The sequence below is a fragment of the Hippichthys cyanospilos genome, chromosome 4 (genome assembly GCF_059441005.1).
Source record: "Hippichthys cyanospilos isolate Australia breed blue-spotted pipefish chromosome 4, RoL_Hcya_1.0, whole genome shotgun sequence".
NCBI classification, from domain to species: Eukaryota; Metazoa; Chordata; class Actinopteri; order Syngnathiformes; family Syngnathidae; genus Hippichthys; species Hippichthys cyanospilos.
In genome coordinates, this window is record NC_142372.1 from 24,220,110 (window position 1) to 24,246,100 (window position 25,991).

The 25,991-nt window shown below is 39.1% G+C and overlaps 1 protein-coding gene across 1 annotated transcript in view; it reads right to left on the bottom strand.

Annotated features, from left to right (window-relative positions):
* Positions 1 to 25,991, bottom strand: part of herc1 (HECT and RLD domain containing E3 ubiquitin protein ligase family member 1) — a 92,883-nt gene that overhangs the window by 46,461 nt on the left and 20,431 nt on the right. Inside the window, exons 12-37 of the mRNA XM_088412484.1 lie at positions 25,557 to 25,722; positions 24,748 to 24,873; positions 24,234 to 24,455; positions 23,898 to 24,050; positions 23,416 to 23,548; positions 22,212 to 22,403; positions 21,802 to 22,026; positions 21,495 to 21,668; positions 19,804 to 19,918; positions 19,608 to 19,728; positions 19,260 to 19,431; positions 17,453 to 17,795; positions 16,818 to 16,938; positions 16,000 to 16,051; positions 11,626 to 11,897; positions 10,039 to 10,254; positions 9,721 to 9,841; positions 8,013 to 8,250; positions 7,759 to 7,931; positions 5,854 to 6,009; positions 5,669 to 5,775; positions 5,341 to 5,451; positions 5,090 to 5,260; positions 4,268 to 4,507; positions 1,589 to 1,672; positions 695 to 1,254 (exon numbers count right to left, since the gene is read on the bottom strand). Coding sequence (XP_088268610.1) covers positions 695 to 1,254; positions 1,589 to 1,672; positions 4,268 to 4,507; positions 5,090 to 5,260; positions 5,341 to 5,451; positions 5,669 to 5,775; positions 5,854 to 6,009; positions 7,759 to 7,931; positions 8,013 to 8,250; positions 9,721 to 9,841; positions 10,039 to 10,254; positions 11,626 to 11,897; positions 16,000 to 16,051; positions 16,818 to 16,938; positions 17,453 to 17,795; positions 19,260 to 19,431; positions 19,608 to 19,728; positions 19,804 to 19,918; positions 21,495 to 21,668; positions 21,802 to 22,026; positions 22,212 to 22,403; positions 23,416 to 23,548; positions 23,898 to 24,050; positions 24,234 to 24,455; positions 24,748 to 24,873; positions 25,557 to 25,722 — 4,764 coding nt within the window. The remainder of the gene's footprint in view (positions 1 to 694; positions 1,255 to 1,588; positions 1,673 to 4,267; positions 4,508 to 5,089; positions 5,261 to 5,340; positions 5,452 to 5,668; positions 5,776 to 5,853; positions 6,010 to 7,758; positions 7,932 to 8,012; positions 8,251 to 9,720; positions 9,842 to 10,038; positions 10,255 to 11,625; positions 11,898 to 15,999; positions 16,052 to 16,817; positions 16,939 to 17,452; positions 17,796 to 19,259; positions 19,432 to 19,607; positions 19,729 to 19,803; positions 19,919 to 21,494; positions 21,669 to 21,801; positions 22,027 to 22,211; positions 22,404 to 23,415; positions 23,549 to 23,897; positions 24,051 to 24,233; positions 24,456 to 24,747; positions 24,874 to 25,556; positions 25,723 to 25,991) is intronic.

Below are 25,991 nucleotides of genomic sequence, written 5' to 3' on the forward strand. Positions count from 1 at the left end.
CAAACGGATAATTTAAACTTTGGGCACATACATTAATTTGAGAATTTGAATAAGGTGTCTACACTGATTACAGACTTTGAGAAGACAGAGCAAAAGGAGCTTTTGGTTTCTTGTCAGTCAAAAATGATTGTGAATAATTTGTGACACAAATGTAACTAGTGTTTAAACACCAGACAACATGTTTGTACATCCCCATTACAAAAAAAGATAATTTGGAGATATATTTCAAAAGTTTCCTTCGCAAAGCAATGTTGTTGAATAAATGAGGGGCAGCAGTTTTTATCTTAAAAGTCTTTTGTAAAGTGTTCCTTCTGCTGGTTGCTACCAGATTATAGAGCTTGATCTCTATAAATTCTGATCATGTTTGAGAGGTCACTCAACCCTTTACTGGGCATAGGTGACACTTTGGGCCAATAGTCTAAATAGGCAAAATGGCCAACAGCCAGTGCTTAATTTCTAATGTACCCCTAAATTTCTCTAAAATCCTGAAAATTCTTGCCTGTTTAGGACTTAAAAATAGAAAAACATGTGCCTAATAAAGGCCGTTTTTGCCTGTTTGGATTATCGTCTGAAAGCGGCCACTATGCACAGAAAATATCATGTGCTCTTGATTAATATGTCCTCTTGAATAATACAGAAATGACAAATGACTGTAGTGTATGCCTGTTAAAAAAAACAAAAAACAAAAACATACCTAATAGTGATCTCAGCCTCATCCCACTGTACCTTGGCTGAGGTACTGCCTTCTTTCACCACTCCAAGCAAAGTTGCATGACGTCCTGTCTGCTTGTGAACACATCGTCCACCAACACGGAGACCGGCATCTGCACCCCCAATTACAGCCAAGACTGGCCACACCTCTGTGCAGAGTGTCGACAAGAGGTGCTCCGAAAGCTCGCCTAGGCCATGTTGTCGTCCGTGGCGCCCTCTCTCTTCCTCAGTCCTTACGGGTGTTTCTTGGCTTTCTCGCTGAGTGTCATGCTCCTCACGGCTCTGCACTGAGCGACTCTTTTTCAGCCTCTGACCACCACTGCCGGTTGAGGCACTTGCTGTCTCTCTGAAGCATGGCTTGATTTTTTGGAGACGTTCAATCATGGTCTTGTTAATACGTTGTGTCCAGTCATTGGTGCGGTGTAAGATTCGGATTAACTGTGTGGTGGCCTCGGCCAGGACGGTGGCCATCGGGCTACAAACTGGGTCTCCAGGCAAAAGGTCTCGAGGTGTACCCCGCATCTGCATGTCACAGATCTTAACCTAGACAGATTTCAATAATTACAATATTTAATAATAAAAGACACTTGCATATACACATATAGCAAATATATCAATATAAGACAGAAGGGCATATGGTTATTTACCTCGCAATCTCACTGTACTGTATATGAAAGACAAACCAACATGATCTTTATAACAATCCCAGACCTCACTTCCCCACCAACAATCAAAAACAATGCAGGCAAATTTAGTCATGAAAATAAAAATTGTATGACGGAAGCATTGAATCATTGGATATATAATAATTTGGCATTTAGTGACACGCGTTATCTTTCTCAAATGTACAATCTTCTAGTGTGCACATTTCGCTTACCTTTTCCCCTGGGTTACTGCTATAGAACATGACACAGGGGAATAGTTCCGTGGCATCCACATCTTCAAAGGCTAACTTGGGTTCCTGTGGAATTACATATTAGCAGTTAGGGAGAAAATAATTTGGTGTTCCTGATGTATTTGTATGAATTAGTTACGTGCTCAATTAAGTTTTTAGACTAATACAATAGTTGCTACACCATACAGTGCAGTATTTGTGTGCAAAATGTGTGCATTTACAGAGACAAGGTGGTTGATGTTTTAAATTTTCCTAACATGATCTTGAAAAATAATATATGAATTGTTGTTTACAGTTGAACAAACATGTTTAAAACTAATGTAATGGGCAGGATGAAGATTAAACCTCGAGAAATATATTAATCATGATTAGGCATTAAAAAAAAGGTAACGACACAAATTCTGCAATATTTTATTACAGTCGTTACCAAAGCTAATGAAATTCCCGTATTTTCCACACTATAAGGGGCACCTAAAAGCCTTATTTTTTTATTTAAAAGCTGATGGCGCGCCTTATAAACAGGTGCGCCTTAAATATGGATCAATACTGAGACTGGGATTGGTAGATGGGGAATGAACTGATAAAGTAAGTTTTACCTGTTTCTTTTGTGTGTTTACAGTTGAACAAGGTTGGTCATATTGACATTGAGTTATTATGCCATTGAGAGTTTAGAGTTATTATTTGAGCTATTATTATTACTTTGAGTATTACTATATTGTGATTGAAAAAGTTTTAAAACTTAATTAATTGAGGGTGCGCCTTATAATGCGATGCACCTTATGTATGGAAAAAGTTTTAAAATGTCATTAATTGAGGGTGCCCCTTATAGTGCGGAAAATACAGTAATATGAATGTATTGTTGAGTATAATTACTGCAACATAATTGAATAGCAACACTCAACACTTAACGGTCCCAAATTGTTATTTTCCTTCTTTGATGAATTTTTAAGCATTCCTTGCTTATTCTGCGCTCTCACATCATGCAGATTAAAATGGCTTGAAGCACGCTTATGACGACATGAGCAATTCGTACCACCCGTACACATCCCCGTAATACCTGTGCAAGAGAAAATACACACCGACCTAATCGACGTCTTTCAGTTTCGTTTTTGTTTGGGAGTTGAGGAGGCAAGATTTTGCACCAAGTCGGCCAATTAAACAGCAACGTTTCAATCATTAGCTGCAATGTTTTAATGTGGAAAACATTTAAGTGGAGAAAATGTTGAAGTACTGAAAATGTGTGTTTGGGAGCACACAGCCAGACAATCAATGTCAGTAGCAAATAATTTACCCACAGGTGTATTGATATGAATATTGGGTACCCCTGGGAACTGATTTGATAGGAGGACGTGGTGTGTTAGTTAAGAGTACCTAATTGATGCCGTTTTGCATTTTAATGTCAATAAAGCGCCTTGTTTAGTCCCCGGTATTCACGCTGTTGGAATAGTCTCCATCAGCCCTGAGCCACATGAGAATGAGTGGTCAAGATGATGGATGGATGCATATTTCGTTGCCTGCCGGCATCATACATTGCGAAGGGGGCGAGGCGGTCACACGGTAAGAGAAATTAAATCACCAATGTGTCAAATGTACACAATTTATATGCACATATTACACTGTGTAATGTATAAAATATGTTAGAGGTCCTTTAACACTTTCTCACAAACACCAAAAGACACGGTGGTTGAAAGTTGCACTCTTTTTCACGGGAGTGGGGTCGCGGAGACAGCAGCCTCTGGGGACTTCCGTTCCCCCGGCCACTTCGTCCAACTCCTACAGGAGGATCCCCAGGCCAGGCGAGAGACATAGCTCTCTAGTGTGCCTTGGGTCATCCCTGGGGCCTCCTCTCGGTGGAACATGCCCGGAACACCTCACCAGGGAGGCGTCTGGGAGGCATCCTAACCAGATGCCTGAGCCACCTCAACTGGCTCCTCTCAACGCGGAAAATATTTTAAGCACAAAAATCCAACCGTTTTAGCCATCTCAAGGAGCCACCAAATTACATCACAGTAACTAAAAGCTCAGTTTGCTATCATCACATGAACAAATCCAGAAAAGAGGATCTGTACAGGGTGTACACCTTACAAAGAGAACTGGTGCTTCACATAACATATGTAGTTTCATGTTTATTATAAATATTACATAATTTACTGCGAAGGAAATCATATATTAGGTTGTTATCATTATGTGCTTATTTCTTGTCTAGAAAAGTGTGCATCGCTATCCATGTGGGCAGTCCTAGTTCATCTCACCCCAGTCCTTAGATAAAGCTGTTGAGCCGGGAACTTGGCCCAGCTGTTGGTGGCGCCCGACTGGCTCTTTTTGTTATGTCTTGTAATGTGCAATGCTTTGCTGAATTAATAAAAACCAGGCAGGGGCGCTTGGGCAGTTGAATTAGCGTTGGAGAACCCACGAGTTCATTTGCCCAAGCTTTTTCCCTATCCATGGCATAGAAAAGTCAATCTTGGCTGGTCTGAGTTACTCTTTTTACTGCTTATCAGCTAGGCTTGTCCTAGTCTTCTTTTAGAGACTTCTCTGACATTTACATACAGGCATTAATATTTACATGCAGAAACATTGCATTAAATTCCTTTAAAAATAAACATGATACTAATTAACATTTGTATATAAGTGAGTAGAACCCACTACCACTTCTCTTACCTCTCCATTCTTCCCAAACGAGATGGTTCGAGCCTCCATGTCAAGAACACAAGTGATGAAGTCTCCTTGGGTAAAGCTGCTAAGAGTCAGTGTTTGTTCGCCATTATGATAGAGGTTTCCACTGTATGCTCGATATAACCACATATCTGATGTGGTGCGATGGTTGAAGTCATGTACAGGCCATCGTGAAACACCTACACACGTACCCTCATTGCCACGGTTCTCCTTCACAATGTAAAACTATGGGAAAATAAGATCAACAATCAGTCCAAAGAGTCACCTAATAATAGACAACTCATTTGGATAATTATCGTGGCTGGTGAAGAGCCTGCTTATGAATTGATTTTATGAATCAGGTGTATTGAGGAAGAAAATATGGATAAATCATGCAGGCTAGCGCCATTGAGGACTGGAGTTGCTAAACCCTACAGTGCAGTAATTAGGGTCAAATGTGTGCATTTACAGAGACAAGGTGGTTGATGTTTTGGATTCACTGTGTTTTGATCCATTTGGAATATATGCTATACAGTATTATTGTGTTTATCTTATGACAAATTCAAACGTTAATTCATATTCACGGACTATGGGGTGCCTCAAATATGTGTATGTGTGGCTTTTTGCATAAACTGAAGCAAAAACACACCCACTACACACAGCATTGTTCTGCTGATGGTAGATGGGATTTAGGCACAAACGCTGATGTGTCATTGTTTGAATAGAACACGTTCTTCCCAACACAAATACTTTGTGTGATCCAATAACATTTCTATACACTTTAAATGAATGATTTTAATGATTTAAGGGAAAATCATAGAGTTGTACCTTCCACTGATAGCAACCAGAAGAGATTCCAGTGGAGGCCAAGCCATATCCTTTACCCCCACTGCCATGTGTCAGCCCTTGTACATTTTCCACCACACAACACTGAGCCTTCTCTGGGTCAAAGGACACTTCTTGGACGGGAAGGTTGTCCTCTTCTTCTTCAGCCTCCCCCTATCAATCAAAGCTCTGTCAGAGCCACCAAGAAATAGACACTATCCACTTAGTGGAGATAACTGTGCTTTGTTTCCAACCTGCAGTTTTAGTTCATGTATTTTTTCTTTAATCTGGACAGAGTGCCTGGCTTGGGCAATGGGAGCTTCCCACATGCAGTCAGACAACAGAGAGAATAGACGCTCAACAACCTGAAAGGGAATATTATAATATCAGTAGTGTGTGTGTGTTTTTAAACAACATGCAAAACTATCACCTCTACTTGCTTTCACGAGGGAAGTTTTAATGAACACTTAAATATCAATTAAATAGCATTATGAAGAACTTCAAACTAAACAGAGTGCTGTTTGTGAGAACAGTGTTTAAGATCAAGATAATAAGTTTTCCTGTTCTTAAGGGCTTGTATACCTGTGTCATTTGTTCATCCTCCATATTGGCCTCACATGCAGGTAAAACAGCTTCCAAAACATGAAGTGCTAAAAGCCGAGTTCTTAGGTTCCCCACCAGAGGGACCCCTAGATTTGAAAAGCCATAATGCTTTATTAAAGTCATGAGCAATTTAAAAACTATTGAACAACAAGAGATCACCTTACCAGAGCAGCATTTCTGTGCAGCAATATTAAGAAGCACTTCAGTCCATTTTGGGGAGGCCATTTTCGACTGAATGGCTTTAGAGGACACTACTCTCCTTAGGAATACTAGAAAGTCTCCCAAGTGCAGCTCAGCAGTGTGTCGTTTGCGTAGTATAGCTGAAAAACAACATAACTACCTTCAACAAAATATGCCCTAATCATTACACTAAACATTGTAAGTTATTATGGTTGGGTTTTGAAACGAATTCCTCATACATACAAATAAAACCAGAAAATACCCGAAAAATGGGCTCATATGCTTCTGTTCTTTCTGTCTGTCATGAAATCAGATCAAACTTCTGCGCTACATTTCTTTTATACAGTGTTACCTCTACTTACGTAATTAATTAGTTCCAGGAGTCATGTCATAATATGAATTTTTCGTAAGTACTCGTAGAGCCACTTTTTACCCTAATCACTTCCAAGCCCTCCAAATGGTCCTAAACCCTTTAAATAACATTAATAAATTATAAAAATGCTTTAAAAAACACTGTAGCAAATACTGATTACAATTACATGCATAATAATACATAATAGTGCATAATAATCGTGCATAATATTTTTCCGTAAAAAATAATAAGCCGGGGGGCCGGGGGGTGCTGGCTGCTCTAAAAACCACATCATCCTTCTCACTATGGATGTAATATCAACAGCGGCCAGAGAAAAAAAAACAGAGATCAAAAGATCAAAGATCAAGCACAAACGGTACCAGTTGATCCGCGGACCGGTACCGGTGGTTGGGGACCACTGCTTTAGACGGTTTAATTTGTATGTTTTTATTTTACAATTGCAATGATCTAGGAATCATTCACAAGTCGTGGGATTAATAATATTTATTTTTGGATCATTTTGAGCATGTAAGTTTTACTTAAGTTTAGTTTGGGGCCATGCGAAGTGCTTCCTGTGTGACATAATTCAGCCCACTAGCTTAAGAGCTAACCACGCTAATGTCATACACAACAGCCCGAAGTGGTATGTTAGGTATGTGTTTTAATGTGCATATGTACAATGTCAATACTTAGCTTAGTTCTGTGGTGTGAACTGTTGGTGGATGTGTGGCTGAAGCGTGTAAAGACGAAAAGTACAAGACCACAGTAAAAAAGTGCACAAAACTGTGTCTCATTAGTGGACAAGCTCAGCTGGCATCAAGCTCAGCTGGCACATTAATAAATGATAAAAATGCATCAAAACTGTAACAAAGACATTGCGGGTCGTGATTACGTATAACATTACAGTCTTGCTTGAGCGCTGATGTCTCAAGTCTCATTATTATACGGCAACAGTGTCACCATTCATATCTTGGATTTTCTTTCGTAACTAGAGACAATGTTTTTCCCCACAGAGGCACTTTGTTACCTGAATTTTTCATGACAAGAGATGTTCATAAGTAGAGGTACCACTGTATATTCTTCCAGTAGCTTCTCACAATACTGTCCTAGTTTGCACATGGCACTTTCAGTCATAAGAAATTGAACCCCAGGATGAACCAGACTTGTGCAAGTTCACATTTTCTTCCTTATATCTTGGCTGATTTGTTTTGAATTTTCAACAATGTTACAGAAACACAAAAGTGCGTTAGTTTGCCTTCAAATACATCGATAGGTGTGTGTCTAATTCAAATAATATAGGAAAAACAATAAATAAACTCATCAGAAGCTTTCAGACTTGACATCATCTGGGGTTTATCAAACTGTTTAAAAGCATAGTAATCATACTTTATACAAGCTTCAGACATTAAAACAGGAATAATTTTGGCATTACAATTTTCTCCATTAACAAAAGGTTGACTTCATGTCAGACTAAGAAAAAAGTGTGCCATTTTTATATAGAGTATACATCTGGTTTCAATTGTAAATATTTGGTCACCTCTGAAGTCTTTCTTTTCCAAGTCAGAAGATTCTTCTTGTTTGGTTTCTTCACAGTCTTTTCCAGAAGATAGGACACTAACCCCTGCCTGAGATAGAAGGTTCTTCAGTTGGCTGCAGAGAAGGTCTAGCAATGATTGGACAACCTTGGGACTCAATTTGTCTGCATATGTCCTGTAAAAGCAAACATGTTATTGAAACTGGAAACTCCTCCTAGGCAACTCTATTCTGTTGCTTCTTTATAGTACAAACTACCCAGTGCTGATGGCCAGTATCTGGAGCAACCGTGTAGACGCCACCTTCAGAGCAGTGCTGAGCTGGGAAACTCCTGGTTTGTGTAGCAGTTGGAGGGGCTGTCCTAACATGGTGTCTGTGCCACATAGCTGAGACAGCACATTGAGCAGCCCGCTGGAGATGGCCAGGGAGACGTCTACTGGCTGGTACCGCACACTCAGCGCAAACACAGTTACCAGCAGAAGACGCTGCTGGGCTTCTGAGTTGGGGAAAAAAAAAATACTTTGATCATTTTGGTTGGGTCCTGATCTACATGAGTGGTCCATAATTTCTTTTCTTGCTCCAGATACCAGTTTCATGTAAAGCGAGATTTTGACTGATCAGTATAGGGGCACTTAAAAACATAAATAAAATTCCAACTCATCAATGCACTAAATGGGTTTGAGTTAGGGCTACACGATTAATCGAATTATAATCGCGACCACAATACACACACACACACACACACACACACACACATATATATGAAATAACCTCTCCATGAGCCATGGTTCAGGTGTTTGCGTGTTCAAGTGATCATAGGGGCTAAGCTGTCGAGTGCTTTATGCCCCTGCTCCAGTCACCCATAACAGGTCCTAGGTGAGGTTCCAGACTAAGCTCGACTAACAGACCCCTCATGATAAAGAAGACGTTTGGATCTGGTTTTCCCTTTCCCGGACCCAGGTCACAGGGGCCCCCCCTCTGGAGTCAGGCTTGGAAGTGGGGTTACATACATCTCATGTATGCCTACACCTGTATCCTTTAATATTAATAAATAAAAAAGCAATACCAACTTTCAACAACTGTTTTTTTAAACAGTATTTATATGAATTACAGCTTAGTCTAAATCAGAAAAAAATAAGTGCATCAAAGTGCCTGAAACTGAAAAAGAAAAAAAAAAAGAAATGTCTTTTTATTGCAATTAGACTTCACATGACAAAAACAAAGCCTTTTACCTGGGGTGATCCGCGCCCCCGCAGGGGGGCCTGCCCCACTATTTGAGCAATTCTGCTTTAGCCTTAAGCCTCTGCAAGGTTCAATAGCAGCAAAATCCAAGCCGTATTCAACCTGGTTTTTGAGCATGCACTGCCCTATGCTTTTTTAGTTTAGGTTTTGTATTTTTTGCAGTGTCAGTTATTGTTTGTGAGCAACCAAGCCAGTTGCTCTTGTCGCATGTTGCTGGTGTTGTGGAAATGTAGTTTCCCCTGAAAAAAATTCTACATCCGCTGCAGTGGAAAGCGTGAAAGCAATACTAATACTGTAGTCATTGCTTGTTTTTGTGTGGACATAGAAAGCTTCCTGATCGCTTCAGTGACAGAGAGTAGAACACTACACTTGAATTCACGTTAGTATCTAGCTTTGTCATGCTACTGCTCAGCGTAGGTAAAATCCTTCCATCACATCAAGGAGATTCACAATGGGCAGAGATCATCATGTGGGCCATGATCAGATATTCGGCTTTCGTCAGTGTTGTATTACGTCTAAACAATCAGTCTTGCATTTCTTTTAAACTTTTAAAACAAAATAAAATGTTTTAAAAAAAAATCTACAAATAGGTCAATCTATATGTTACAAGTATGTTTCAAAATTGTCCACTCCCAGAGATTTTTTTTGTAAAATTTAAATCTATCAAGGAGCCACTCTGTGGGAGGGCACTTATCCACAGACCGCCAGTAGCACAACATCTTACCTATATGATGTTTGTTTGCCTGCAATGCTCGCTCCAGTGTTACAGATAGTTGTTGGTAAATCTTATGAACTGCTGTCTGGATTTCCAACTGGAGGCTTCTCTTTGCCGTTTTTACACCATCCTTTAAAGAATGACAACACAAGTTTTTATAATGTGAACAAAAAAGGCATTCTATTCTAATAGTTTTCAAATCAGAATCCAGCTAAATACGATAATTGTGGTGTATCATATCATACAATGAAGCTCTCTACAAAACAAAAATAAATTAATAAAATAACAAAATAACTCCGATCACAGTCCGATTGCCAAAAATCATACCTGATAATGATGGAGTTGCACACTCTCTCGCTTAAGCCCTCCATTGCCAATGGTGCCTAGGTCAAAACAACCAGCAAGGAACTGCAATCTGACAGAGGTGAGTAGGGAGGAGGATTGGAAGGCACTGCATGGTCGATCTGTATTTCCGGGAAGACAGCCTTTCTCTTCCATACCAGCAATCAACACCACAATTTGATGAAGAGCTTCTAACCTCAACTGCAGATACAAAACATTGCAACAGAAAGAAGGACACAGTCAAATAGAGGTCTCATGAAAAAGCTACGTTTGACAAGTTAAACAATTTTTTAAACTTTTAATTGGCTCAATTTGACAAAAGTACAAAACATACTATAAATAGCTGTGTGGCATCTCAGGCAGTAGAGGGGGGTGTCTACTAACCGAAGGGTCGACTGTTCGAGTCCCGCTCTGTCACGTGCTGTTGTGTCCTTGGGCAAGACACTTGACCTACATTGCCTCCAGTGGCTGGTCACAAGGGCCGTAGGCACAATATTGCGGCTTCGCCTCTGTCAGCCTGCCCAAGTGCAGCTGTGGCTACATAACGTAGTTTACCACCACTGGTTACAGCATCTTTGAGTGTCATGAGAAGCGGTATAAAAAAAAAAAAAAAACCTATGCAATATATATATATATTTTTTTTTTTGACTGGATTTCTTTTTACCATTGCTCAGTATTTCACAATAGGATATATGGTATACTCTCAAATTGTATGTTTCCAATGCTCAATAAATGCACATCTGTTAACACGGTCTCCATAGAAAAAAGTGTGCCAATGAAAGCAGTCAAGTCATTCGAGAGGAGAAACTGGCAGCAGTTGCAAATGTCTCCCATGTAAACTCATTCAAACAGGACCCAAGAGTCCTGTGAAATGAGAACACAAACTAGGGATGGACAAGTTCACATTCCAAATATCATAAGTATGGTATTGGCTGCCAAGTCAAGTAAGATGCTTGGTATCAGTACTCGCCATGGCATCTGATACAAGTATCAGCTGCTCTCTTCGAGGTTATTTCCAATCAGCAACTGGAAATTACAAACTAAAAAATGAGAAAATTTCCACTAATTTCGTGCAATTTCAAAGACAAATGCTATGTTGACATATATAGCTAATTCTTTAAAACTTTTAGTCATCGTGCACAAAGACACACACATATAGTAACGTGAAGTGTTGAGCACTGTGAACAATTGGTTACCATGTCTGCCTCAAATTTCTGAGATTTAAGGTTTGAATCTGGGCTGCGGTTTTTCCTATGTAGAGTTTACATGTTCTCCCCATGCTCGTGTGATCTTTGCCCGATCATTTCAACTTAATCCCACAAGGATGGACTCCGGCTTGCTCACGATCCTAATAGAATAAGTGCAATCAAGAGCTGTTGGATGGATGGAGTTGATGTTTGCAAACCCAAAATTAATTAGCATAAGCAAACAAAAACAAAAAAATGCCATCTTACCATTAGCGGTAAAATGTGGCTGGGCAGTGAACACTATGCATAGTATATAGTGTTTGTCTATAATATGTTGTGTGACGTGGTATGCTCCAGCATTGCACAAACATTGCCAACCTCTCACCTCCGCCCTGCTTTGTTGCTGTTCCATGGCCTGGATAATGGCCTGTGGACTTGTTGACATGCCTTCTTCTGGTTCTTTGAAGGCGGGAGTCAGGCCAACATCACCGCTGATGAAGCTGATCATATTATCAATGAGAGCATGAATACCAATCGAGCGATTCAGGTCCTGTTCTGATTCTTCATATGAGTATGCGGAGCTGTAGCTACGCTGACGGCTCAGTTTGGCACGAAACCAAGACTCGGCCAATGAGTCTGGAGAGGCATGAAGTAGACCTGAGGATATTACGAGAAGCGATATGGTTTCAGAAGAAAATACAATGATTTCATCAATGGATGACATGATTGTTATTAGCACATACAGCGCAAAGCATTATTTTTTCAGAGGACAAAATTCAGCATACACCCAAATTCTGGTTGTTCATGCCAGCACATGCCTTCATCAGCCAAAATGACATTATTTGTAATGGGTGCACTTAATTTCTAATAACGGCAAAAAACAGAATGCACTGGAATGCAATACAGCAGCGGACTCCATCCACCAGTGCAAACCGGTACTGTTCTGTGGGGTATGCGGGGAAATGGCCACACAGTTTGATGATGAAAAAAACATCTTTGTTAAAAGCCCATAGGAAATTGTATTTTCATAAAAATCTGATCCACCTGCCTGTGGCTCTGTCACCATGTCAAACCATTTTCTTTGGTCAGAGGACATGGTATATAAGACAAGTAATTTCAGAAGCCATCAAAAGATTAAAAAAAAAAAAAAACTCTTTGAAAAACTACTTCTATGAGTGTCCCAGGAATAACAACCATTTACAGATAGAAGCAGGACTAATTTGCCGCGCACTCGCGGGTAGACTCATAACAGGCACACTCTCCTCTCCTCCCCCCTCCCTCATGCTGAGATGTGACTTTGTTTAAATTATAGAACTCCGGACATTGATGAAACGCATTCCACAATGCACTATGCCAAATGAAAAGAACACCATTTTGGCAGAGTACACTATCATCCACAATGCATTATGCCAATTGAAAAGAACACCATTTTGGCAGGGTACACTATCACTAATTCGAAGAAAATGTCCAACTTTAACAGTGGTAAACAGCTGTTGTGCACCAAGAGGCTAGAATGCCAAGGATGTTCCAAAGATGTTTGAAAATGGTAAAAATGGTTATCAAATAATTTGAGAACTAATTGGCAGATTAATCAATCGTTGCAGCTCAGAATCACTACTATTCAGGTGAGTCGATTACAGAGGCTAGAATGCCAAGGATGTTCCAAAGATGTTTGAAAATGGTAAAAATGGTTATCAAATAATTTGAGAACTAATTGGCAGCTTAATCAATTAATCGTTGCAGCTCAGGATCACTACTATTCAGGTGAGTCGATTACAGAATCAGTTTAACGTGTCGATTTAACATGTTGACGATTACACAATAATCTTATCAAAGCTCTTCATTGTACCTTCGCCTGCCGCTGCAACCATGCTAAAACAAAAACATACAGGTATCCGTCTTATGACGTATAGAGATCTAATAGAATATCTCAATGCTGGAAAATAAATTATTGCCCTCCTTTGCCAACAAATAGGGATACAATTGGTTATGGTGAAACAGAATGAACCAGCAGCAAGTAAGAGGACTCCGAGACAAAGTGGAATTAGTAACATTTCTGTTCAACATGTAGATTTATCACCTTCTTGGGTTTGCATTGATTTTACAGGACAAAACTTCAAACTGAGAACACCTAGTGTTATAGTAACATTCCATTTGGATTAACTCATGATATCAACATACAACCATGGCTAAAATTGTGTTGTGTAATTTGCGAATGTCAGCTCAGTATTTTTTTTTTTGTGAAATATATGTTCGTGAAAATGAATCATGAGAACACGCTTATATTATGAATGGCCAGATTTTGTAAGGTAGAGGCTTGCGGCATTGTTCAAAGAGTAGGGGGAAGGATTAGTAATGTGAGACCCACATTCAAATTGCGCTACCAGTTTTAACACTGTAAACCAGAGGTCCCCGACTACTGGTCCACTGTCCGGTACATGGATTAACTAGTGCTGGGCCGCATGGGCCCCACCTGAAATAAGGAACTACAGTAATCCCTCGCTACTTCGCACCTCCCCTATCGTGTGAAGGTTTCCTGCATGCCAGATTGGCGAGGTATCTGTAAATGCATTTGCCACTGGCACTCCTTGGACGTCGAACTACTATTGCCGGACACATATTTACTTAAATCTCAAATTATTAAACCTTATACAGTAAATGTACTGGTATGCCTTTGCTTCGCTTCTCTATCACGGTGAGCAGTTCCTCGGCTGTCCAATTAATAGCAAGTAACAAGGAGCTTACCAAACTTAATTAAAAAGCAGGGTTTACACTTAAAATTCCAAATACAAAGAGGATTCCAAAGCTTTCTTTTGTCTTTCACGATCTTTCAGCCGCCTTATCACGGTTCCTGTCCCGGGTAACCTTGAAAAACTAGGGATCATTGTATTTCCGTTGTATATATGATCCGCGATTGAAAGATATTTTGTTTTGAAAAACCTTTTAATTTAAAAATTGGCTGGATTTCTTGGATTCATTTCTGTCACTGTCAAATTTCACTCACAAAAAAGTAAAATGAGTAAGATGTCTTTGGTAAAGGGAAAAAGTCCAGTCAGGAGACAGGTGATGAGTCTAAAACTTCAAAGAAAAAGAAAGCTTTTAACAGGCAATACCAGGAGTCCTACTTGAAATAGTGATTTCTCATGGTAAAGACTTCGAGCACTACTTTCCAGCCAAACCGACAAGGAATGGATTCTCGACCTATTTGTTATAAACCAGAGGAGCTCGAAAATGGCAGCAGCCTCAAAATTATGTTTGAAACTCCCAACATCGCATCTGTAAGAAGAGAGAAATAAGCTGAGGGAGGGCTTTCATTAGTTTGATGTTAATTGTGACTTTATCTATTATGTGCACTTTATATTCGCCATTCGCCACACCTGCCTATTTGTTGACAAACCTGGAAAGTTTAGGATGGCCGAGTTGAGCTAGCAAATGACGGCAGTGTTAAAAGTATGTCCGAAACCCTCGGCACCCCATCTGTGTGAAAGTAGAAAAAAGCTGAGGGTGTCCATTAGTTTGCCCCCCCATTTTCAAATTATTTGACCTGAGAATGTACCATTCACAACAGAAAATTGAGAAGCCGAACACTCATCAGCCGAACACTCAGACACACACAGTTCTCCACTCCCCAATGTGCAGCAGGTTGAAGTTGATGTTGTAGGTTGTTTATAACATCCGAGGCAAGAAAACAAACAAACAAACGTGATAAAAAACTCACCAAAAATTATGTGCTAATACAGCGCAGGCTTTATTTAATTCGAGCAGTCCCTCTCACTTGATTTTTGCAAACTCCAACCCCAGGAAAGAGAAAAGATTCCACGTTATAAATTTTAAACCCAGAGCAATTATGTGGGGCACGCTTACTCCCCAAGGACAGCTGGTATAGGACTCAGAACAACCCTCATGAGAATAAGAAGATGGATGGACAGGCGGATGTGTGAGCGGACAGACAGCCGCATGGATGGATGAAAGTTATGCTCAATATTGCCATTATGCCACTGCCAGATTTTGAAAGAAAACATAAATCTATCAAGTTGAAGTTTCTTTATCAGAGAAAAACAAGGCGGATCTTCAAAGGATATCAAAGTGCATCTTTCATTCACCTACTAATGATTCAGATGCAAGTATTTTCCTAATGAACTTGGACATGGTCACAAAGGCAGCGAACCCACAAACTTCAGGTTGCACAAGATGACCACCAGCGCCATGCCACCCATTTTACAACTATTACTGAAAATAGTTTGGCTATAACTGAAAATGTTAAATGAATGTGAGGTGCATCACAGAGATGAAGACTCAAGTTATTTAGAGAAAGAAACATGCCATCGTATACGTGCTTGCAGCTCCTCTTGTGTTTGGGGCTCAACTGGCCCAAAAGTAGCAAATAAACTATCCATGTCAGAATCAAAAGACAAACAGACAAAAGTAACTAGGAATACATAATGCTAATTTGCAACATTAGATCCTTTTACTAACCCATTCATGTTTTCAAATTTTAAATTTTTTATTGCCTCCCATGTGGTCAGAATTGTTCAGATGTGAACTAAGCGTAGTTGGGCCAGTAGTACGCATACAGGAGCCATTGCTGGATTAATGACTACTACTGGATAAAACATAACAGATGCTTTCTATTTTGAATCTGAATTCCATTTGGTACAGTTAGGTAGCATTATGTAAAACATTAAGGTTTGTTAGCAAGCTGGAGAAGATGACAGCAACAGTATTTCAGAGATTTTTAAAAGGTAAAGCTTTTCTTTACCTCTCTTTTTGTGAGAGAATGCCAAATCCAGGTCAACATTTCTCCTTCCACTCTGAAAAAAGAAACATGATACTGAATTAAAGGTGCAATTATTGTTAAAAAAAAAAAAAAGACCAAATTCAACAATAAATATTGTGATAACCAGTTATTTAGACTCATTGTTTAACCCTTTAGTGGGCACAGTGCCTGCTTTCGGCCAATAGTCTAGACAGGCAAAAATGCCCTTTATTAGGCACACGTTTTTCTATTTTTAAGTCGTAAACAGGCATGAATTTCCAGAATTTTACAAAAATTTAGGGGTGCGTTAGAATTGAAGCAATGGGTTTTACGGACGCTTTCGGCCGTTTCAAAGGTAAATAAATCCTTTCTATATTTTTTATTTATGATGTTTTCTGATTGTATACATGTATCTTATATATATGTAGCAATTACTATACTATTTTGGTAGCAATTTTTAATATGTATGTACAATTTTTATCTTTTTACCTGGGGTTCTAAACGCATTAGCTATTCCACATAGGTTTGGATTGCCCGCCATACGGTGAATTCGCCTTACGAGCCCAACCACGGAATGGAATCTCGTAACACGGGGGCCCACTGTACTTTATGTACTGTCAATTTGAAAAAGCAGTCCTATTTTTGAATAAAAAGTTGAATCAATCAATCTAAATAATGATTAGTTTCAGCCCTATATTGCAGTATGTAAAGAAACACGTATGTGAATACTAACACAAGAGAATATCAAGAGATTAAGTATAAGAACAGTACGTTAGTATCATGTACATTATCTAAGTATTGTATGACAAAATTTGATGTACCAGATTATATCCCTCGTCATCAGATTCAGGTTGGGAAAGGTCAGATTCACTCCTTGATTTCATCAGCCTGAAACTAGGACTGCTTTGCACTGAGCGGCTCTCAGCACTCAGACTCTCACTCCTGAAAACACAAAAAACAGCTATGCCATACATACAATATATTTCAGAAGTTTTGAAAATCATTTTCTTCAATGGGAGAAAGTGCAAGAAACACACACAATGTGTTAGACTATTAGTTGAAAATATACATTGAGTTCCAGAAGTAGTTGATCATCCTGCAATTTTGAAAGTTTTCCCACTTAGAAATCAAGGAGAGGTCTGAAATTTTCATCATAGATGCAATAGACATAATCTAAAAAAAATAAAATTAAATAAAAAAAAATCACATTATATGATTATTTTTCAAAAATTTATATTTAAGTGGAGTTCATAAGTATTTGAACACATGAAAGAAACACAAGAATTATTACTCAAAGAGCTAACACTCTAACAAAGCCCACCTTAACCCCCACCACATAACACCCTCCCACCATTCGTTTTAGGTTTTATTTTTTTAATCAAGCTGTATTATTTCATTTAGCTGTCTTAAAAGTGTTACTGCTCAAGACTCTTGTCTTATTTGATCGTTAACTAACCTGGTCATGAAGCTTAAACAGTCTTGTGTTCCAACAGCGGTTTGTCCCTCGTCTTGGTTTTGCTTGGTTAGTTCACCTAATACAGGGCTAACTCCCAATATTAGCAGGGCACAGCGATGGATCACAGAATTACAAGCTGCTGTGTATAGGTCCTGGCCTTCGGGGAGAATCGAACTGCCCCTTCTTCCTTCATGAGACAGAATTGTATCCTCCTCTCCTCCTCCAATGCTTCCTGTTCCTCCGCTCCTCAAAACCAGGCTGGAGCCAAGTCCAACGCTGGCAGCCCTCTCTCTGTCCCGACTACGCGCTACTTCTCGTGCTGAGAGGAAACACTGAAAAATTTCTGTGAGAAACGCACACACACAAAATTAGGTTAGAGGAAAAGCAGCATCTATTAGCCTATTTAAGCCAACATGCTCAATTTCTGTCATTTTTTTTTCAAATGTTACTCTTTAATAGAACATGTAGCAGCTTTAGCAAAAAAGTAAATCTCTTGAAAGCAGTTTTAAAAATGGGGAAGTTGTGATTTGCTTTCACTTTTCATGCATTGCCTTTAATTGAAACATTGCCCCGACGAACGTACTGTAGCAGCTACAGCACATTGATATATCTCACTGATGTGGGCAATCTGTCCATCGGTCTGTCACTGACAGATGCCCATTTTCCGCCGGACCACCAAATGTCGAGAAGCAACGAACTAAGAATGACAGTCTTTGGCTGTTGCTTACATCCGTTGTAATTATCAGCTGTCACCGGCAAATCCTCCATAACTTTGCTGACTCGTGGGATTGAATATGTGAAGGGGAGTATTGGACACAATTAGATGAAGTAGCATGCCAGCAAGCAGGGCTAACTGGAAGCTGATTTTATGAGCATAAGGATGCTGAAATTTTATCATATCACACATTACAATGACTTAATAGCAGGGGGTGGACTCTCCTGCTATGTCTTGCAACATGCAAGACATCCAGATTTTTTCCCCGGACAAATCTGAGTCAAATGGTCAGGATGGTTATCACCAGGCTTCTGCTGAGCTAATCATTTGAATCAACCTGCAAAACATGCAAGAAAGCAGCCCTCGAGGACCAAGTTTGGTCACCAGTCTGCTTATGCCAAAGACACTTCAACTTAAAAAAAAGACGGACTGACGGAGATGGAAAAGGCCCCAGGGTGCCGACGAAATGTAATTGACAGATCAGCAAAGAACTGTAAAATCCCCACCTCTGAAATTTCAACTTCTATTTCGATCTATGTCAAGTGCAATCTCTATGCACATCATGTCACAACAAGCACAGAGACCAATGGAGCTGGTAGTGTGAGCATTCCTGTTCAATCAATCAAAGGGATCAACCGAACAAGTACACAAAACTAGTACACCCATTTTAGACGAACACAATATCATTCACTCACAAAGTAGAATGCTTGGAACTGTAGGCCACTATTAGTGGCAGAAGATACAAAGATAAGAAAAGGTGCAATAACATGAGCTAGAACTTTTCAACTGCCATCCAAAAACCATTGAGTCTTTGCTGTTACCAAAAAAATATCCTAAAACGCAACTTCAACTTTTGATCTGTTCAATTATAAAATTTAAAATCTATTCTTTCTAGTTTTGTACAAAATGCAATGGATGTATGAGTTTCTATTGTTCACTAAATTACATTTAAAAATAAACAAATTAAAGAATTTGTTTTCGTACCCTTATGATTAAGATGTGATTAATCAAGATTAAATCATTTCAAAACCTGTAATCATTATTTAGTTATTTTTTTAAAATCGAGTCCTACCGATGCGTGCTGGGACTTACTTCCAGCTGTCATGACTTCATGTTCCCGGTCTTCCTCTTCATCATCTTGCTCCTGATGGCCCTCTTCTCTCTCACGGTCAGCTCTCTCTTCCAATTCAGCCTCCTCATCAATGGTGCGGGTAAATGAATGTTCTTGTGGATCCATGTCTAAAGAATCCTGATTGTCTGAAATCTTACCATATTGACAACGTATTAATTTTCATTGTTTCAATAAATTAACTGTGAACTCACACAAAACAAGGCATTAGAGCCTTAACAGAATAAACCTGAGGCTCGCTAAAAATCCTGAAATTGCAGAGCCCTCACGTGAGAAATACACCATGCAAAGATGGCGTAGTGGTTACTTACTCTTCTCTCCCGGGATGAAGATCGCGTCTGAATGAAGTCCATATTCTTACATGCTAGCAAGCGATTTCGTACCAGATAAACGCTGCGGTAGACCTCTGCCAAGGACTTAGGGGGATGGTCTCTAAAGGAAAAACAATAGATGAGAATTTGACCAAAGATATTTAATATGGGCTTGCTTTTAAAATAATCTTAGTACCTTCCATCTCCATATGCTTGTTTCAGCAAACCAGTGTGCTTCAATAAGGCTGCTAAAACAAACCTGGAAACGGTATCTAAAAGGGACTCGTTACCAAGAGAGGTGTTGTCCCAATCTGCAAAATAATGCACAATTTAGTCAGCACACTATTTTCAGGTCATTTTCTAGCCGCTTAATTGTAGTTCATTTCAAAATAGGACACCAACCTTATGAAATTGAGGGCTACATTTTGGTTACTGAAGAACGCAAAAAGGTAACAGTTGGATCCACACTTCTGATTTTTTTTCTTTTACATTGAGTATAAAACATTTTCAGACTCCTTTAAAATTTTCACTCTTTGTGTCATTGCAGTCATTTGCCAAAATCAAAAAAGTTTCATGTCTCAGTAATGTACACTCAGCACACACTCATCTTGACAGAAAAAAATACAGAATTTTTTTTTTTTTTTTTTTTGCAAATTAAAAAAAAAAAAAAGAATATCACATGGTCATAAGTATTCAGATCCTTTGCAGTGACATTTATCTCACTTGCTATCCATGTGGTGGTTGAGACCGTGTTTTGGGGTGTTTATCAGCTGCAGCAACAGCAATCGTAGGGAAGATGAATGTGGCCGATGACAGAGGTATCTCCAGAGTGCTCAGAACATCAGATTGGGCCAAAGGTTCACCATTCAAAAGGACATTTACACTAAGCACACAGCTAAAATATTAAAAGTGTGACTATGTGACCGTTCTTCTGGCCTAACCTTAGCAATGACCTAAACCCAATTGAGCATCTTTGGAAAGACCTGAAAATGACTGTTCACTAATGTTGACCATCCAATCTAACAGTACTGGAGAGGACTGGCGTGGAAGAATGGCAGAAAATCTTGAGATACAGGTGCGAAAAATTAGTATTGTTCCAAGAAGATTCACGGCTGAACTAGCTCCAAAAAAGTGCTTCTATTCAATACTAAGCGACCGAATACTTGACTGTGATAATTCACTTTTTCTTTTTAATACATTTGCAAAGATTTCTACATTTCAGTTTTTTCCTGTCAAGATGGGGTGCCGAGTGCACATTTGTGGGAAATAAAATGAACTTTTCTTGATTATGGGAAATGGCTGCAATGGCACTGAAAATTTTAAAGGAATCTCAATACTTTCCAGACAGACTAAGTCTGTTACGATACATGTATGGAAACCCAAAATCACAACACTAACACACAAACTTGTGTTATGGCACCACATTTGTGTGTCTAGCCAAAATGCAGCCATGAGCTTAAGAATATAATTTTGAATTTTAAATGCAGCAAGCCCACCATATTGAAGTGAATTCTTTAGCAAACCTCCTCCTCCCAAGTTCTGCAAAAACTGTGGCTACAGCTCATTTAACTACGCCAAATACAGAGAAATGAAAGAAATATGGCAAATTGAGCTTACAAAAAAGCTCCGCAGTATGAGAGCATTTTCACCTTCCCAGCTGAGAACAGAGAAGTATAAGAAGTCGACAAGACCCAGACTATTAGCTAGCAGCAAGGGCTTTGAAAAATGTTGCTATGTAACATCAGACATGATCAAACAACACATAAACTGAACAATAATAAATACATTTATTAAAAATTTTATTGAAGTTATAGACTTGCATAGTATGTTCAATTGAGGATGTGGCTGATTTTAGCAGTGGCAAACTGAGGCTAATCTAAGACGGACCTTTGCTGATGGCGTAGTCTTGCATGGTGTTCCAGAGATTGTTGGCAGGTTCTTTGGAAGATCCTAAAGCCAAATCTATCAGGATACTTAAGTTAGGATGCACCGTGCAGTCAAAAGGCTTCTGTTCTTCATTATCCGACAGTGCAGCCTCCAGTAATGAGCTGATAGAAGCATCTTAAAAATAAAAGTGATTTAAAAAGAAAATCATCTTAACTGATGTTTACAAAAAATATTAAATGTGGCTAAAAGACAAGAGGATGACTACAAATCAAGAAGATTTATGTAGTTAAATATGATACGTCATTACCTAGCTGTGGGATGTCCATCTCCAAGCCATTGCTGAGAAGAGGGGTTTTGAGCCAGTAACCAGTATCCTGCTCCTCCAGAGAGGCAGGGGCTCCCTGCAGCATCCCACCAAGACAACGGCCTACAAGCAAGGCTACGGTCCTCTCCAAGTCAACAAGCCACACCCAGGACATTGCTGGGTGCGGGAGAGACATTCCTGAACCTGGATCTGCGAAGTCTGACATACCTAAGAAAGTGGAGTAGGTAAAGTCGTGTTGAATAGAAAAATGACATAAAATGTCTTATCTATATATTTCAACATTGATACTTTTCCTTCGGCTGACAAAGATGACCATGACTTAAGCTTTTCACACAGCACTTGGTTTTGCTGGTGTGTACCGACAATGACAACATAGGAACTAAATTTCGCACCATGAAGAGGCCATTGCAACTCCTGGTCTTCCAGAGGGAAGGCAGCAGGCAACAGCCTGTTTAGCCGGTCCAGTGGAGGGAACAAATCAAGAAGGTAGCTTAGCAAAGGCCTTGCCACAGACACGGGAAGCAGCAGCAAGGAGTTGGTGATCTGACAGAGCATACTGCCTGCCGCTGATACAAAGATCACATCTGAAAAAGATAGAGAGATGTTGAAACCATGGACATCCATAGAGCATTTCTGAATGTCTTCTAATGCGACGTTTTTTTGTCCAATCTTTACGGTATTTTTTCCACTTTACGACAAAAAAAAAACTGTCATGACCGTAGGGGTTGGTTGTATTTGTGTTGTTTTGTCTCCATCTTCAGGCGTATTTAGGTAATTGCTCTTATTTTCTGATGCCGTCTAACTGCCTGCGCTGCAACGCGTCACTCAGATGCTGGTCTGCTATTGGTCTGCGTCACGATTCCCTAAGATACTGCTCTGCTATTGGTCGGCATCACTGTCAAAATGGCGGCATTCGACGGGCTGGATGGCGTCTGAGTGTTTAAAATAACTATTTATTGTGCATTTTACTGCTTAGTTCAAACTTGAATGGGTGACCCATAGGTCCCAATAAAACAACTGATATTAAAGAGGGAAGTAAGAGAATGATTTACAGGGAAACGAAGCTGGAGATAATCAAGAAATAAGAAGGCTAAACCAGCCTAGCCTAGGCTACCATCACTAGGGAAAATGGCCATAACTAGCTCGTCACATAAAGTTAAATAAATCCTTTCTATATTTTTTATTTATTATGTTTTTTTAATTGTATACATGTATATTACATATACGTAGCACTTACTATACTATTTTGATCCATTTTTTAATATTTATTTACAATTTTGATGTTGTTACCTGGGGTTTTACATGCATTAGCGAATTAACATAGGTTTGGATTGCCCCCCATACAGCGAATTCACGTTACAATCCCAACCGATATCAACTATTGATGCACAGCACTTTGTTTTACTTTATCCCCCGATCCAAAAATACCTTGCACTGTTTAGGGATGCACTTGACTGAAAGAATATTTCACCGGGGGTAAATTTTTTAAAAAACAACAAAAATAACTTGCCAAACCTTTGGTAAAAGGAATATAGAAAGAGAAGAAACAAAAGAGAGAAACACCAATTTTGTAAAAGTGATTGATCCCATTCATACCTTGTAGCTTCTCACGTACGCTGCCATTGCTGGAACTCTCTTTAATCAATGTGGCTGAACGGGAGAAGATATCTGTGGCATGAGGTAGGAGGAGTTGCAAATGTTTATGGAGCAGAGCAACACTGCTGGAGTTCTAGACAAAAAAAAAAAAAAAACAGTAGTCAGGAGCAGTATTTAAATGTGTTCAAAGCCAAAAAGGCCTTAACCAGTGTACATTATAGGTTGAAAATTTAAAAAATTTTTGTAGTCAGCATCATTATGATAATAGTCGACTATTCAAACACAGGCTTGTGTTGGTTGGTGAAAAAAAGTTGAGAACCCTGGCAGGAATCCATCACATTGCTCAGCTGCAAGTTATCTTATTTTTAATCTACCATTGCTAGTTGGAACAATTTATTATTCAGTGGCATAGTTGTTAGAATAGTTTCTAGATTCTAAATTAATTTGACAGAATCAACACAAGCAGACTTAAATGTTTATACCTCGGACACATGGTTAACATGACAATATGCTAATAGTTGTTTCTGCAAGGAGCAAAGGAGTTGGTGCAGGTGAGCTGGTTGACTGCTGTCAGAGGAGGACATATCCTGCTGCAACTTGTCACTGTTTTTCTCCAGTTCACCAAAAGCCTGATCCTGCATAGTAAACAAACACAACAAGAACGATGTGCATCAGGTCGAAAAAAAAGGCTTGAACTATAATTCATTCAAATAAATGTCAGATTAGTGTAATTTCATGAGTTATAGTTGCTTGAAATCTATTCTTTTTCATTGTAGATAGTGTCATATTCAACATACCCCACTACCTCCAATACTCACAGTATAAAAACCAAGATTTCTCAGTAATGTCTTCATGAGGATCTCTGCTAGATGAGTATCAGGGTGGCCTGTTGTGGCACTGTAGTTTGGATCTGGGGACGCCGTGAATCCTAGGCCACAGGTAAGCACCTCAGGACCATCAGCAGGTGAGCTATAACCCAGTAGAGAGGCTACATGTGTGTGGTCTTGGAGACTGGTCAGGATGATGTCAAGCTGCATTCTCTGTGGGGAAAAAAACAAAAACAAAAACACATGGTCAAGACCGCTGTCCAATGGTCATATTTGAGAATCAGAAACTACTGGTATCTTATTCTAATGCGATATTTCCTTAATCTAATTTCTGTCTTTTCCAACTGTCTTCCATATTACGGATAATGACACTAACTTGACAGTTCTTGTTGAGACACACATAGGAGTAGCTAGCACAAACACTATTCATGTGTCCAATCCAATCCAGTTCTGAATCCTCATGAAGTTATTTTAAGCCATCTGGTCATTATGCAACATAGGGTACCTGTCCTTTAGACAGACTCTCCCATCTGTCAGGTCCCTGAGGCAACAAAGAATGAAGAAGCTCCATCCTCTCTCTCAGTGGAGGTAGCAGCATGGTGGCTCCCACTGAAAGTGTCTCAATCACTGCCTGATGAAGAAAACCACTATTAAGTATATCAGATTTGATAACAGGTTGAAGTTTAAAACTTCCTGAACTAAGTAGACATCATATGAGACTTGAAAAATATGTCATCATAACTTCTGATCACTCACCACAAACATTTTCATCCAATATCATTAGCAAAATTGTGAATTTATAGAATAGCAGGGGAGAACAGTGTCAATTTAAACCAAATTAAACCAAATTACCGAATTAAAATTCTGTTCCTACATTTATAATACGAGTTTGAAAACTGAATGACAAATGTGATATGTAGCAAGTTTTCAAAATCTTCAATATTTGCAATGGACTCGGACTATGGATTTAACAAGTAAATTGGAATGTAGTCTGGTAATTGCTTGTTCCCCAAGAAAAGAAGCAGTGATGCCATTTCCGAATGTGCACTAAAAATTGAGTCATCCCTATATAAATAACTGAACAGTTATTAAACATTTTAGAAAATGTTTTTTGAAAACAGGTTGATACATAGCCTCAAATTTATATCTTCAGTATACAGTTGGTCTTTGATTATAATGAATAAAAAAAATAAATAAACAACATTTCTAAATTACACTTGACCTGATTATGTCTTGGGTCCCATCATTCAACATAGACTTTTTGGCCTCTGCAAATTCCATGTCAAGTATTACCATGTACATGTATTGTTTTACCTCCTGAATTTCATCTGGCACAGAAGAGTCCATCAGCCTGAAGAGCAGATTCCTCAGTGGCCTGGCTTGCCTACCTAAGATACTTGTAGCTACTCCCCCAGCAAGTGCCAAAGCCAGATGATTGGATAAAAGCCGAAGGCACAGCTTAAGAAAGCTATGATGCTCCCTGATTTAAAACAATAAGAAGAAGAATTATTATTTTTCAGTGGAGGTATAATATTCCCCAATCTGTTTCTCCCTATCTGTCATTTTCTATTTAGTTCCATTTTCTTTTAAATGTAAAATAATAGTACACTAAACATAACTGTAATATAGACCAAGTTTGACCCATTTTCATTTTTGTTAATGAGGTAGAATGTTATGACCCAAAAACCAAGGCAGGAGTAGACCTCAGGAAGAAACAAATTTTAAAAAGATCACCTCCCTACAAAAGTA